This window comes from Panthera leo, chromosome C1 (assembly GCF_018350215.1).
Source record: "Panthera leo isolate Ple1 chromosome C1, P.leo_Ple1_pat1.1, whole genome shotgun sequence".
NCBI classification, from domain to species: Eukaryota; Metazoa; Chordata; class Mammalia; order Carnivora; family Felidae; genus Panthera; species Panthera leo.
The window spans coordinates 55,984,934-55,998,301 of record NC_056686.1 but is presented as its reverse complement, the minus strand read 5'-3'; the positions used below and the strand labels follow the sequence as shown (position 1 = coordinate 55,998,301).

Genomic DNA, 13,368 nt, shown 5'->3' with positions numbered 1-13,368 from the left:
TGCTTCTTAATGATGGCTGCTTAATTATCTTTAGGATGTGTTGATCCCTTTCAAGAAAGATATTAAACCTTGAAAAGTGTGAAGGAAATGAATCATCAAATCTCTGCTTTTTGATTGCAGTGAAATTTAGTCTTGAGTCTGAAGATTAAATGAGAAATTGCTTTAAAGCTTTTTAGTCCCTGGTGGATTGTGAGTTGGGGAAAAAAAAAAAAGTCAAGTTGCCACCTGCTGTAATTTGTCCTAATTAGCCGGTCTCATGCTGGAGTTGGGGGAGGACTGAGGGGGATGGGGAAAGGAAGGGGGGAGTGCCTTTCTTCCTAAATGTCCTAAATACTGGCAGAGGCAGAACCTTGGTGCATAAGGATAAGTTCCCAACAGGAGACAGTGAATTTGTCTCGGAGACAGGTAGGCCAGGCCAAGATCCCAGAATCTGATGTGCCTAATTTGTTGAAGGTAAATTTGTCTCATGAAGTGGTAGTGTTACCCTCTCTATAAGGACGAGGAAGTGGAGGACACTGAGAGAACCGTGAATGGGGAATTAGAAGGAACCCTGGAGATCTTGTTTTACTTAGGAGGAAAGTGAGGCTGAATGAGGCAGATGACCTTCTCAAGGAATCCAGCAGGGGGCCAGATCAGGGCTAGAATAGAAGTCTCCTGACGTGACGTTCAGTGCCTTCCCTACCACAGACACATGCCTCAGTACATGTCTGGGGCAACATCACTGTTTTCTCCCTGCTGTACTTGAGGGTCCTCTTCCCCATCAGAGTTAGAGGCTGGATTTGGAAGACCTATGTCCCCCAACCCAGTACTGCTACTACTTTGGGACCTTGGGCGAGAAATACAATCAAGTCAGTGGCAATAGACTAAGTAAGTTTTGTTCCCTTCCCTCTCAAAACCTCAATTTCTAGAAATAAAACAAGACCCTGAAGGAAAGCACATAAGAAAATTCTTTCTTGCCGTTAACATAGAGGACAATTAACTTCTTCCATGTGGATTAATCTGAGGCCAAATTTGAGGAGGGTAGTTCCTGCAGAGCCCCAATACTTGCCCTGATTTATAAGTGTAAAGGAAAGGAGTAGAGAGGAGAGAAGGAATCTACATAAGAAGAATCATCCAGTCTGCAACTGAAGTTTGGAACAGAAGCAAAAAGCTTTCGACAGAAGAATTGTTTGAAATCTCATAAGCCAAGTCTAGTCAACTAATAGTTCTGAAAGAGTCCTTCAAACCTTAGGGGATGCAAAACTATTATGATTGATTTGTAATGTCTGCTATGAGTGAGGAAGGGAAGAGTGGAAGCATAAAAGCCAGATATTAGCCTGCTGTACCTCTACTTTTGTCTCTGTCTCTATACAAAATTCTGTTTATTGCACTCTAAGCTCTGTCCAATAAAGAATTCTCCAAGATCACCAAAGGGTGAGAGACTCTTCATACACCAGTCGGATTGTGGATTACTTGTTGTCTTCCTTCTGATTTCTCCACTGGACTTTTTACTCTAAAGATACACAAAAAAATTATGTTGGTCCTGAGAATATAGTCTTAGGAACAACGAATTAGGTCTTCCCTATCACTTGGTTAAGAGGTGTACACCAGGAAAATACTGAAGCTGGCATATAAACCCTACATCGATGGCAGACACTCATCTCTTTTATCAGGGAAAAGTCCCTAGCTACTAAAGCTGATGCCTCTACATGCCCATATTTACTCCCTACCCTGACCCCTCAGCAGGGCCACATAGCCAGGAGTCCTGGTGAGGTAGAGCAGAATTTAGTTTTCAAAAGCAACCTGTACCCCTACTCTTTAATGTCTCACAACCATGCTTTCTGAGCAGTAGCTCTTCAATCATTGGCAGGAAGTCCAAGAGGCTTTTCTAGAAATTGGGCTAAATTTGGCTTAATTAAAATTTCTGCTCCCTTCTGCCATCTAACCTCTTGGGCAGTTAGGAAGCTTCAGAGGCAGAAAATTCCAAGTTGGCATCTCTGACAACCTAATCCCATTATTACCTTTTATCCCTTCTGTCTTCCCCAAATTCTAAGTGTTCCTTGACTTGCTTCTTTTTCTATCAAATCAATAAAAAGAAGATATTTTCACCTTCTTGTAGCTTCAGGCAAAAGCCGTGAAAATTACTCTTGGCATCCAAGAGTGTGATGAACATTTCAGAAGTTGCCTGTTCCATGCAGCCAACAGTCATGGAATAGTAGTGGTCTTCCATGATGTGCTGCAAATAAAAAGCCCTTTATAGGCCTGGTAGACCAGGTTATTCTGATGTGAAGCTTAATGCGGATTGAAGAACTGAGAAAGTGTTTGCTAAGAGAGGAGATTTCTGTTTTTTATCTAAAATTTTCTGGTTCCACTTCAAATGTGGCTGGGTCTTTTTTTGGGGGGCGGGTGTGGAGGGAGCAGCCATTGGATACCATGCCTCCAGTGTGCCCTATTATCTGTAGCTCTGAGGTATACCTTTAAGCATTAGCTTTTCAGCATTGGTGATATGAGGCGAAGGTAAGACAATTTAGACATAGTCTGTTGGAAATAGTGATTCTGTCTCAAACGCTCTGCTCTTCTTCCAGACCCCAGAGTATGAGGGTCGTTACTATGAATGTGATGTCCTTCCTTTTATGGAAATCGGGTCTGTTGCTCATAAGTACTACCTTCTGAACATCCGGCTGCCTGTGAATGAGAAGAAGAAAATCAATGTTGGAATTGGGGAAATAAAAGATATTCAGTTGGTGGTAAGTGAATCTACTGGGTCCAGGCAGCATGTGACATTAGAACACTGGCTCAGAACGGTGGTTTGTGAGCATGTGTGTTGGAAAGTAACTCCATCTCACCCTTGGGATCTCCGTGTGCCCATTGCATCACCTGAGAAATAGAAATGATGGCTGAGATTTCAATTGACATGAGAGATTACAGCAATGGAAAGTAATGCAGTTATTGTACCCATTTAAGATTTTATTATAATGGTCATGATTGTGTAATAATACCAAGATAAAAGTAATTTTTATTCACATGTCTCACCTTGCAAGGACAAATGTTTCTTTTTTTTAAAGTTTATTTATTTATTTTGAGAGGGAGAGCAGTGGAGGGGCAGAGAGGGAGAAAGAGAATCCCAAACAGGCTCCACACTGTCAGCACAGCACCCTGTGTGGGGCTCAAACTCACAAACTGTGAGATCATGACCTGAGCCAAAACCAAGTCAGACGCTTAACCAACTGAGCCACCCAGGCACCACCCTCCTCTTTCTTTTCTTTTTTCTTTCTTTTTTCTTTTTTAAGTTTATTTCAAGCACAAATGTTAAAGGTAGCAATGGTGTTTTTTAGGTTCTTTCCATTTTATTTGTTTAACAGGCAAAAAAAGAAAAAAAAAAAATAGAACATGGACCGAGTCTTTTTTATCTAAAAAAGTCACATAAGAAATGCACATTTATTGTAGAAAATTAGGAAGCAAAAGTAAACACAAAAAATAACATAAAAATTGCCCGTAATATCTAGAGAGATAATCACTGTTGAGGTTTTGATATATATATCCCTACAGACTTTTTCTATACAGATAGAAAGATACATGCATATAGTTTTTCCAAACAAAAAAAAATCATACTCAACTGACTTCTTTGTTCCTTGCTTTTTTTTTGTTTAATAGTATATTGTGAATATAATATAAATATACTTTGCAATACTGTGTAGCATTCCACTGTATAGATTTACCTTAACACATTTTACTGTCCCAACATTTTGGGAGCTATCTTAAAATAGCTCCAATTTTTCAATAAAAAAGTCTCACAGAAAAATCTTTAATCATGCTCTTAGTGATTCCCTTTGTATAGAGTGGGTCCATTTTTTTTGCCTTTTATTTAGATTTCTTACAGTGCCTGAGGAAGGGGCAGGGGAAGGGTGAAGAGGGTACATGCTATGAATATTAAAGCTCTTGATCTTGAAAGTTCAGCAGAAAAGATCTCTTTTCACTTCTCCCCAAAATGCGTTTTCTGGTAGGAAATAACACTAAGATATAGTCCCCTTCAAAATTATGATTGGTCTTTGTCTAGGGAATCCATCAAAATGGAGGCTTCACCAAGGTGTGGTTTGCAATGAAGACCTTCCTTACGCCCAGCATCTTCATCATTATGGTGTGGTATTGGAGGAGGATCACTATGATGTCCCGACCCCCAGTGCTTCTAGAAAAGTAAGAACTGATTTCAGAGCACTCTTAAAGAACACTGGCATTCTAGATCTTCCTGCCATGGTCCTGGTTTTGCTGGGGTTTAGTTCAAGTGGTCATTGTGGTACTTAGGCAGGTGATTAGACCAGGAATCATCCTGGACTCTTTTTACTCCTTCAGCTTTCACATGCAACTTATTATTAAATCCTAAGGATTAAACCTCTCTCACATTTCTGTTTCTCTATTCTGTCTTTCCTCTTCATTCCTGTGGTCTGAGTCAGATACTTCTCTCTGTCACTGTGGACAAACTGCCTTGCTCCTAAGCCCAACCCTCTCACCTCCATAAAGATGATATGCTCGTAGATATATCCCCTTTCTGTCCCACATTACTGACTTTTCCTTTCTGCTGGATTATTCCCATTAACATACAAACACACTATACCATTTCACATTCTTAGACAAAACTCTTGATTTTCCTATTTCCCCCTGAAGCCACCACACCGTCTCTCTACTCCTCTTCATATCAAAACTCCTCAAAAATTTTGTCCATATATCTCCTCCACCTGTTCTTTCTTGGGCCCATTCCACCCCTCAATAAAACTGCTCTTGACAGGATCTCCAGTGAGCTTCACATTCTAAATCCAATGGTCACTTCTCAGTTCTCACTTGACTCATCACCAGTATTCGATGTAATTGGCCATTTCCTTTTTCTTCACAGAGCCTTCTTCACCCTTCTCATGGTTATTCTCCTCCTTTGCTGATCATCACTGTCTCCAGTGCTGTTTCCAACCATCTTTTCAACCTCTTAAACTTGGGAGCCAGTGCTCAGTCTTTGGACCTCTTCTCTTTATTAGCTATGCCTGTTCCCAGAGTGATGTCGTCTAGTCTTGTGGTCTTAAAAATCACCTACACTCTGATGACTCTTAATTTATATCCTCAACCTCAGCCTCTCTCAGCCCTCAACCCAAATATTCCAGCTGTTTATTTAACATCTTCACTTGCACAAAAATGTAACACATGCAAAGAACAACATTTTATTTCCTCTGCATCAAACTTGCCCCTCTCCTAGGCATCCCCACTGAAGGAAATGGCAGCTCCATCCTTTCAGCTGCTCAGATTAGAGAAGTAGGAGTCATCCTTTACTTCTTTTTTTCACACCCCTCGTCCAACCCAGCTGGAAATCTCACCGTATCCATTGCTACCACCATAGTCTAACTCACTTTCACTTCTCATTTCTCACCTGGATGACTAGAAATAGCCTCTCAATTGCTCTTCTTGCTTCCACTCTTGTCCTTCCTATAGTCTATTCTCATAGCAGCCAGTGTTCACTTTCAAGTATAAATCAGATCTTGTCACTCCTCTGCTCAAAGCTCTCTGTTGGCTTTTCATTTCAAATCCTCTGATTTCATCTCCAATCCTCTCTACCATTCACCATCCCCCTTGATGATGCTTAGACATGCCTGGTATGCTCCCACCCCATGGCCTTTGCACTGCTGTTCTCTTCGTCTGAAATGCTCTTTCCTAGATATCTCTGTAGCCCAATTCCTCATTTTCTTCAGGCCCTGTCATAATGTCTCTTATCTTAGAGACTTTTTCCTCTCCACCTTATGTAAAGTAGTATTCCTTCTTTCTTCATTTTCTTACCTTGATTTATTTTTCTTCATTATATTCTATATTTATTTGTTATCTTTCCTCCCAGACCCATCCTCTCACCCCTGCTGAATGCAAGCATCGTTAGAGCAGGATCTTTGCCTACGTTGTTTACTACTATATCCCCAGCATCTAGAATAGTGACTGGCACATAGTAGGAACTCAATAAATACAAATGTGTTGAATGAATGAATGATATCATTCCACTGTTTAACCTTCTTATTGGATCCTCAGTCCTTTTAAGACAAATTTCAAGTTCTCTGATGGGGTAGGCAAGTTTCTTCATGAACTCAGCTTTTTTCGTTTTGTTTTGTTTCGTTTTTTCCTTATTTAGTGTCATGTCCTGTCGTTTCCTGGTATGTGCTACATGCAGATCCCCAAATGCTTCAGGCTGTTCCAGGCTTCTGTGCCTCCATCCAGGCTTTTCCCTTTGCTTGAAATGTCCTTCCACCTCCCCAGTCTTGACTCCCAGCTCTTCTCAGTTTCTGTCTCTGTCAAAGTTAGAAGTCCGTGTGGCAGCCTGTGCACACTTCTGTCATATCACTTGTCACACTTTATTTGGCTCAGCCACTACATATATCTCCTTGAGTAGAAGAGGGCTACTCTCTTAGGTATCTCTAGCCCTAACAAAATGCTTGGTATGTCATCCGTGCTTAATTAACCCTTGTATTTCATAGGTATGAATGGAAGTATGAATAAATCAGTGACAAAATGCATGAACTTGATAGAGCAGTGGCAATTAATAGTACAATAGGGAAAAAACAAAATAAAAACTGAACACACAGCTAAAACAAGTATTTCATGTTGTTTGGAGTGATTTATTATTGAAACAATCATGCTCGTTCATAGTTGCTGAGGATATCATAATAATGATGATAATGAGTGTTCTTAATGATCAGGTTAATGATTACCTGAATAGGTAAGCGGGGATAATTATGTTCAAAGAGGTCTGCTTAAGAAGGCAAAGGCGGGGGAAAACATTGTAGGAAGCTCTTAATCTGATTTGGTACCAAAATAAAGTTCAGGGCATTAAGGAGGTTGGGTTCAATTACATAGAAAATGTTAATGTAACACTCCTTCGTTCTGCAGTGGTGCTAACGAAATAAGACATTTTGCATCTCTGTAGAAATGAGAGCTAAGAAACTGATCATATGGCTTCAGTCCTAATATGAAACATCTCATTTCCCAAAACTGGGGTTTTTTTTGTTTGTTTTTTTTTTTTTGAAAATCTGCCTCCCAGATGAATAAAGTGGTTTTCCTGATATTCTCTCATGATCAGAGTTATCTTTGCCCTTGGGATTTCCATGACTTTTATCAACATCCCGGTGGAGTGGTTTTCCATTGGATTTGACTGGACCTGGATGCTGCTGTTTGGTGACATCCGACAGGGCATCTTCTATGCGATGCTTCTCTCCTTCTGGATCATCTTCTGTGGCGAGCACATGATGGTAAGAGCCTCCTGACGAAGGAAGGGACTAGAAGGAAGTGTCTGGAGTCAGACCAGTGGTTCAGATTCCTACTCTACCACTTACGAACTAGCCAGGTGGCCTTAGGCAAGTGATTTAATCACTCAGAATTTCAGGTTTCTTGTCTGTAAGATGGAGTTTAAAGGCCTAAAGCATAGAGTTTTGTGAGATTTAAATGAGATGATGTATTTTTTACAGAAAGTAAACACACAAATGTCAACAATTACCACCATTTCCTCTGTTTTGACTTCAGCTCTTCTTGTCCCCAGGACCAAGGTAACCCCCAGTGAATGTGGGCCTGGCTCTTTCCCACTGGCAACTTGATCAGGTGGCCTAGTAACCCCTATTACCTCCCTGGTCTCAGTTTGCACAGACATCAAATCATATTTCAGGCGGGACTGAAGGTACCATGGATAAAAATAAGAATGGTGCAGTCATCACGTTGTGGCTAAGGTGATGTGCCAGCTGGAGCTTGGTCCTCCTGTCAGGCACAATCAGCTTCGTAGTAGCGGACTGTTTTTAAATCCCATAATGGTTTGATCATTGCTTCTGAAGACTTGCAGCCCTTGTAGGAGAGCAGTGAGAAGAGAGAGAGGTGTTAGCTTACGGCTGGGGTAGCCATAAGGGCCCCTCCAGCAGTGATGCACTGAGAATGAGCCCTCACAGCAGGGACAGGATACAGGAGACTCGGGAAGAGCAGCGCAGCCTGCCATGGTGGAGTGCCCAGAGTGAGTTGTGTGCAGTGTCCCCACCTGGGCTCCAGCCTGACTGCTACAATTTGTCTTCTGCCTTTCCCTGTTTTCTCACTTTATATTCCTTCATTCTCTGTCTCTTGGTATCTCTCTGTATCTCTCAAGAGGAACCACTCTTGATTTTAATGAAGACAGGGAGAATATATGTCTATTATCCTAACCATGAGAGATATTGATATATCTCTTGACATATTTTAATGCCTTAGAGTCTTTATTTTGTCCTCTGGGCACCACCCACCTGATCAAACACAAGTGTTTAGTCACATAGGAGTTCAACTCTGAATGAGTCCTTTTACAGACCATAGATCTTCCACTGCTGAGGGTACAAGACCTTTCTTTGGGTTCCCATAGCATCCTGTTACTATTGCTGTGAGGGCCCCTATGGGTGGGCTGATAACAATGAGCTCCTTTGGAACAAAGATTTTGGTCTTATTCTCCTCTGCCTAGAGCCTAGCGTGATGCTTGATATACAACAGGTGTTTGAATGACTGACTTAACTATAGATGTGCTTTGCTTTCTCCTGTCTCATTTCTCAATTTGGTTTTCCTCAGGATCAGCATGAGCGGAATCACATAGCAGGGTATTGGAAGCAAGTTGGACCAATTGCTGTTGGCTCTTTCTGCCTCTTCATATTTGATATGTGTGAGAGGTGAGCAGGTGCCTGTGGGGTCCTGGGCTAACATGTGCATCCCTATGTCCACTCCAGCTCCTTTAGAGGTATTCAAAGAGGGGAAGGGTGGCCGGGAGCCTATGGGGTGAAAGCACTGGACATGGTCACATCCTCAGATAAAGATTGGGATTAAATCAAAGACAAAGCCCTTTATAGGTGGAAGATGTTTGTGCTGGCCCTATCCTTCAGACTCTGTTTCTCTTTAAGTCTGCCAGCCTTTCTTAGTCTAAATACAGCTCCCACCCCTCTGGCTGTGAGAAACTAAGAATGTGTAAAAAGAAAGTTCCCCTTTGCCTCTGTATTAATTGTGTCTTTCCATATCGTTTTTCTTTGTAGAGGGGTACAACTCACGAATCCCTTCTACAGTATCTGGACTACAGATGTTGGAACAGAGCTGGCTGTATCCTTCCTTGCTGGGTTCAGGGTTTCATTTCTTGTCATAGCCACCTGGTCCCTCAAGATGATTTTCTAAGTCCTGCTAATGTTCTCCATGTGTGCTCAGCCAGAGCTTTGATCCTCAGACCAATGATAACGGTGCAATTAAGGCAAATAAGAAGAAGAATGAATGCTTGCTTTTAAGCCCTGTGAGAGGAGGCAAAATGAAGAAGTTGCAGTGCATCCTCACACCAGATGGATCAGAGTTGCTAGTCTTACCACAGCCTGTCTAAATGATCTATATGCTTGTTTACCGCAGACTCCGGCATGGCCAGCTTTTCCCTGCAGCCACAGAGGCTCATATCTGGGCCCCTGTGGGAGAGCCCGTTTCCAAAGTCATCTGTGTGCGCGACTTCTCACAGTGACCTTGGTGTGCCAGCGTACGTGCTGCTGCCATTCCTTTCTGAGACCGCATGGAGATAAGGCTAAGGTGATTAGTTCCAGGGGAGTTGCTGACGCTTCTGGTTGGTTGGTGTAAACTCTGTCTGAGTCATCTTCATGAAGCAGAAGCGACAGTCTTAGCTTATCCCCTTTAGGATGCTGGATTTAAATATTTTATCTTCCTGAATAATATGTCAAGAGCTTTGGGAGAAAAAGACTCTCCTCTGGAGTGGGGAGAAAGGCTGGAGTTGTATTATTTCCTGATGGATAATATCTTGTCACGTGCTGGTAAATAATGCTTTGTTCGGCCATGATGTTTATCTGGGCTTCTTAGTGTCACAAGAACTTTGTGAGCAAACTGATTCAGTAGTATCATTACCTTAAAGATGAGAGAGTTGATCTCACCATGACTCCCATCCTTCCTCTCCAAAATGTGAGCTGCACAACACGGGAAATACTCATAATGTTAAGTCTACTTCAACCTTTTCATTGTACAGATATGATGGAGGTCCAGGGAGGCAAATAAAATGTCAGGTTTCCTCATTCCAGGGTACTGTTAGCTTTATGGAAGAAGGAGAAACTTCATGAAATGTATTACTTAATGAAATATACATGCTGAGTTCATACTTGTTAAAATTTTTTAAAATATGCAACTTGGGGTAGAGTTGGAGCAGAAAGGACTTGCATTCAGGTCACCTGCCCCCCAAGCCAGCTCAGTGTACCCCAAGCCTTGGTGGTTCTCAAGTTGAGCTTTAAAGATAGGTCTCAGGGTTGCCCTGATCAGTTTCAACGTATATACTGCCCCCACCCTCATCTCCCAATTTGGCCATCTGTCCTTCTGCTTCCTGTCCCATTTGACAAGATTTTTCTTGTAGTAACAGAAGATTGCAAACAGAATTTCCTCCCTGGTTTTACTTCAAGGACTTAGGTCCCATGCTCAGCATCCCTTCTAGCTGCTGTGGCTGCTTCCATCCCCCACTCCATCACTTCCTGATTCCAGGGTGTCTCAGTCTTCTTATAAAAATCCAAGGACTAACTAGCCCAGTGGTTCTTAAACTTGATCCCTGCTCTTGGTTTCCCTGCTCTTGAAAAATCTGATTTCATACATCTTCAGTGAAACCTGGGCTGCATTTTAACACTTCAGGTGATTTTAATGCAGCATTCTACCTGATCAGTAATTTGCAACTGATATCCAGTATTTTAGTGCTTTTCAAATTTATTGTACATACATATCTCCTGGGGATCTTAAGAGGCAGATTCTGATTTAGTAAGTCTAAAGTGGGCCCTGGAATCTGCATTTCTAACAAGCAAGACTCCATTCCTCTTCTTCCTTGCCTCAGAGAGCAATTTGGTTCATTCCATTCTGTTGTACTTCTGTGTCAGAAAATCTCTATCACTGGCATTAGAATACCAGTTTTAATGTTTTATCCTCCTGAAAATTGCCCAACTATTTGGAGACAGAGGGTGTTGTTGCCAACAGAGCTGAGACATGCTTGTGTCCCCAGCTAGCCTGCCATTTCCTTTACTGGAAACCATCAGATGGCCTTCATCATTGTGGCTGGCATCTGCCTCTGCCTCTACTTCCTGTTTCTGTGCTTCATGGTGTTTCAGGTGTTTCGGAACATCAGTGGGAAGCAGTCCAGCCTGCCAGCCATGAGCAAAGTCCGGCGGCTGCACTATGAGGTGAGGAAATTTCTTGGCTCATGCAGGATCTGGTTACTCAGTGTCTCCTGCTTGATATGTAAACACATACCACACACCTATACCTGGAGATTAGAAGCCTTTATTTCAAATACACATCGAGAGGTTCTCATGTAATATAGGAGCTCTGGGCAAAATAAGAGGCTAAATCCGACCCTAAAAACACCTAGCTGGCCTGCGTGGATCTTGGAGTTTTCTGTGGTATATATGTCTTTCTGTCCTCACTAGGGGTGAACTTGTTCAGCAGGTTCTTCAGCTTTGGGGTGGAATGTGGGTGATACTAGATGGGAGATTTGACTAGGGCAGAATCAGCCTTGAGACTGGGCTTCAGCCCAGGTGATCTGATTTTTAGACTCCCAAGAGGCTACATTTCCCCTAAAATATCCAGCAGGTGATCAGATAGAATTCGGTAATTTCTGTTTATATGTTATGCATCTCATTCAAGGGAAAACACTCAACATCCTCTAATCTCTAATACAAGCAACACATTCTTAATTTTTCAAGGATCCCTTGGACTCATGCCTAAGTGGCTGTCCTTGGAGAGACATGGGCCTAATTCCTCCGTGAAAAGAAACAGAAACTGCAGAACCCCAGGGTTTTTATATGCAGTGGATCTGCAACTAAGCACCCCTGAATAAGAGGTGTCTCTCCCTGAAACACAGGTTCCCTTAAATCCTGCTCTCAGGAAACCCTGGGCACTTGCTGAAGCTTTGCCTGGCTCTAGAGCTGGAGTGACACATGAGAAAATTCAACCAAATCCACTTCATGTTGATTAATATGCACATTTCTTTTTGTTCACTGGAGCAGAATTTTATTACAACCGCAGAAAACTTGGATTTGGTGACTTTGAACCCTTGCAGAGAAGCATAACCAGCTTAGCAGGGAAATTAGCAGCCTCACCACGTGCTGTGAATATAATTTCCCAGGCTCTGGTATCACTGTTTCATGAGAGATAAGAACATAAGAAATATTTGGCCCAATAAATTTTTCAGCCACATTCACCTCTGCAGGAGAAATGTTACTGTGTGAAATTATTTTACTAGTCACTCTTAGGGATTTGGTTTTATAGATTTCTTTAAAATTAGTTTTTTATAGATTTATATATTGAGAAAAGGATTGGTACCAGCTGGGAGAGTGTTAAGGTACTCTTTTTCTCCTTCCTAACAGGGGCTGATTTTCAGGTTCAAGTTCCTCATGCTGATAACCTTGGCCTGTGCTGCTATGACTGTCATTTTCTTCATCGTTAGTCAGGTAAGTGGATCCTGAACAGTCAGGGTGAGAATGTGCTGGAGAGGTGCCTCTACTCTGCATAGAAAATTCTAGAGAGCTGCTGAGGAAGGAGCAGGGAGGCTATAATGCTGGGCAGCTCTTCAAACCATGTTTTTTAAGGGACATTCCACCTGGCCGGAGGTGGACGGAATTTTCCCTTTCAGTACAGCCTCACGGAAAGAAGAAGTTGCTGAATAAATTAAAAGCCTGCAGCCAGATGGAAGGGCACTTATTTCATTTAGTTGAGAATACACTTTTCAAGCCCTATAGCAGAACAGCAATAAGCAAGTATCAGTTTGATTTGATCCTTATCTGGCATTAACATAGATCCTTTTACAGTCCATCAGCCATTCTTTGCAGTAATTATATTGCCACTTAAACATGAAATATAATTCACAAGTCCCCTTGATAGAATCTTACCTTTCTGCTGGTTATTTCCAAAACTCAAACTTTTGCTCTCTTGATGACCTCAATAATGGTAATAATGTTTAAATATTGGTAACTGGTTTTGGAAAGTGGAAACTACTGTTTAAATCTGACATGCTACCTTTCTGTCATTCATTGGAGCTTCGCAAAAATCCTGTGGGGAAGTAGGGTAAGTTTTGCTATCCCAGTTGCTAAGACATGAAATCGATAGCCTTAGAGACATTTCCCATTTGTGCTCTTTTCCAGCCGGGTAGGATTGTGGATGGGTTATTTCACAGTTCTAAGGTTGAATTTTCTTATATGTAGAACGGATGTTCTGCAAAAGGTGGCTGTAAGGACCACGGGCAGCAATGCTTGCAAAGTAATTTGCAGAGTGCCTGGCACATCGTGGGCAGGAATAGCTGTGCTCTTGTGAATAAAAAAAAAAAAGGGTAAATATTGTGCCAAAGGACATTCAGTAAGTTAGGGA

The 13,368-nt window shown here is 41.9% G+C and overlaps 1 protein-coding gene across 4 annotated transcripts in view; it reads left to right on the top strand.

The window, feature by feature from the left end:
• The window catches only part of WLS (Wnt ligand secretion mediator), a 100,310-nt gene that overhangs the window by 70,001 nt on the left and 16,941 nt on the right, over window positions 1-13,368 (top strand). For all 4 annotated transcript variants that reach the window (XM_042952119.1, XM_042952120.1, XM_042952122.1 and 1 more), the window contains exons 4-10: window positions 2,565-2,726; window positions 4,037-4,173; window positions 7,079-7,247; window positions 8,569-8,666; window positions 9,024-9,087; window positions 11,043-11,186; window positions 12,372-12,455. In XM_042952119.1, coding sequence (XP_042808053.1) covers window positions 2,565-2,726; window positions 4,037-4,173; window positions 7,079-7,247; window positions 8,569-8,666; window positions 9,024-9,087; window positions 11,043-11,186; window positions 12,372-12,455 — 858 coding nt within the window. The remainder of the gene's footprint in view (window positions 1-2,564; window positions 2,727-4,036; window positions 4,174-7,078; window positions 7,248-8,568; window positions 8,667-9,023; window positions 9,088-11,042; window positions 11,187-12,371; window positions 12,456-13,368) is intronic.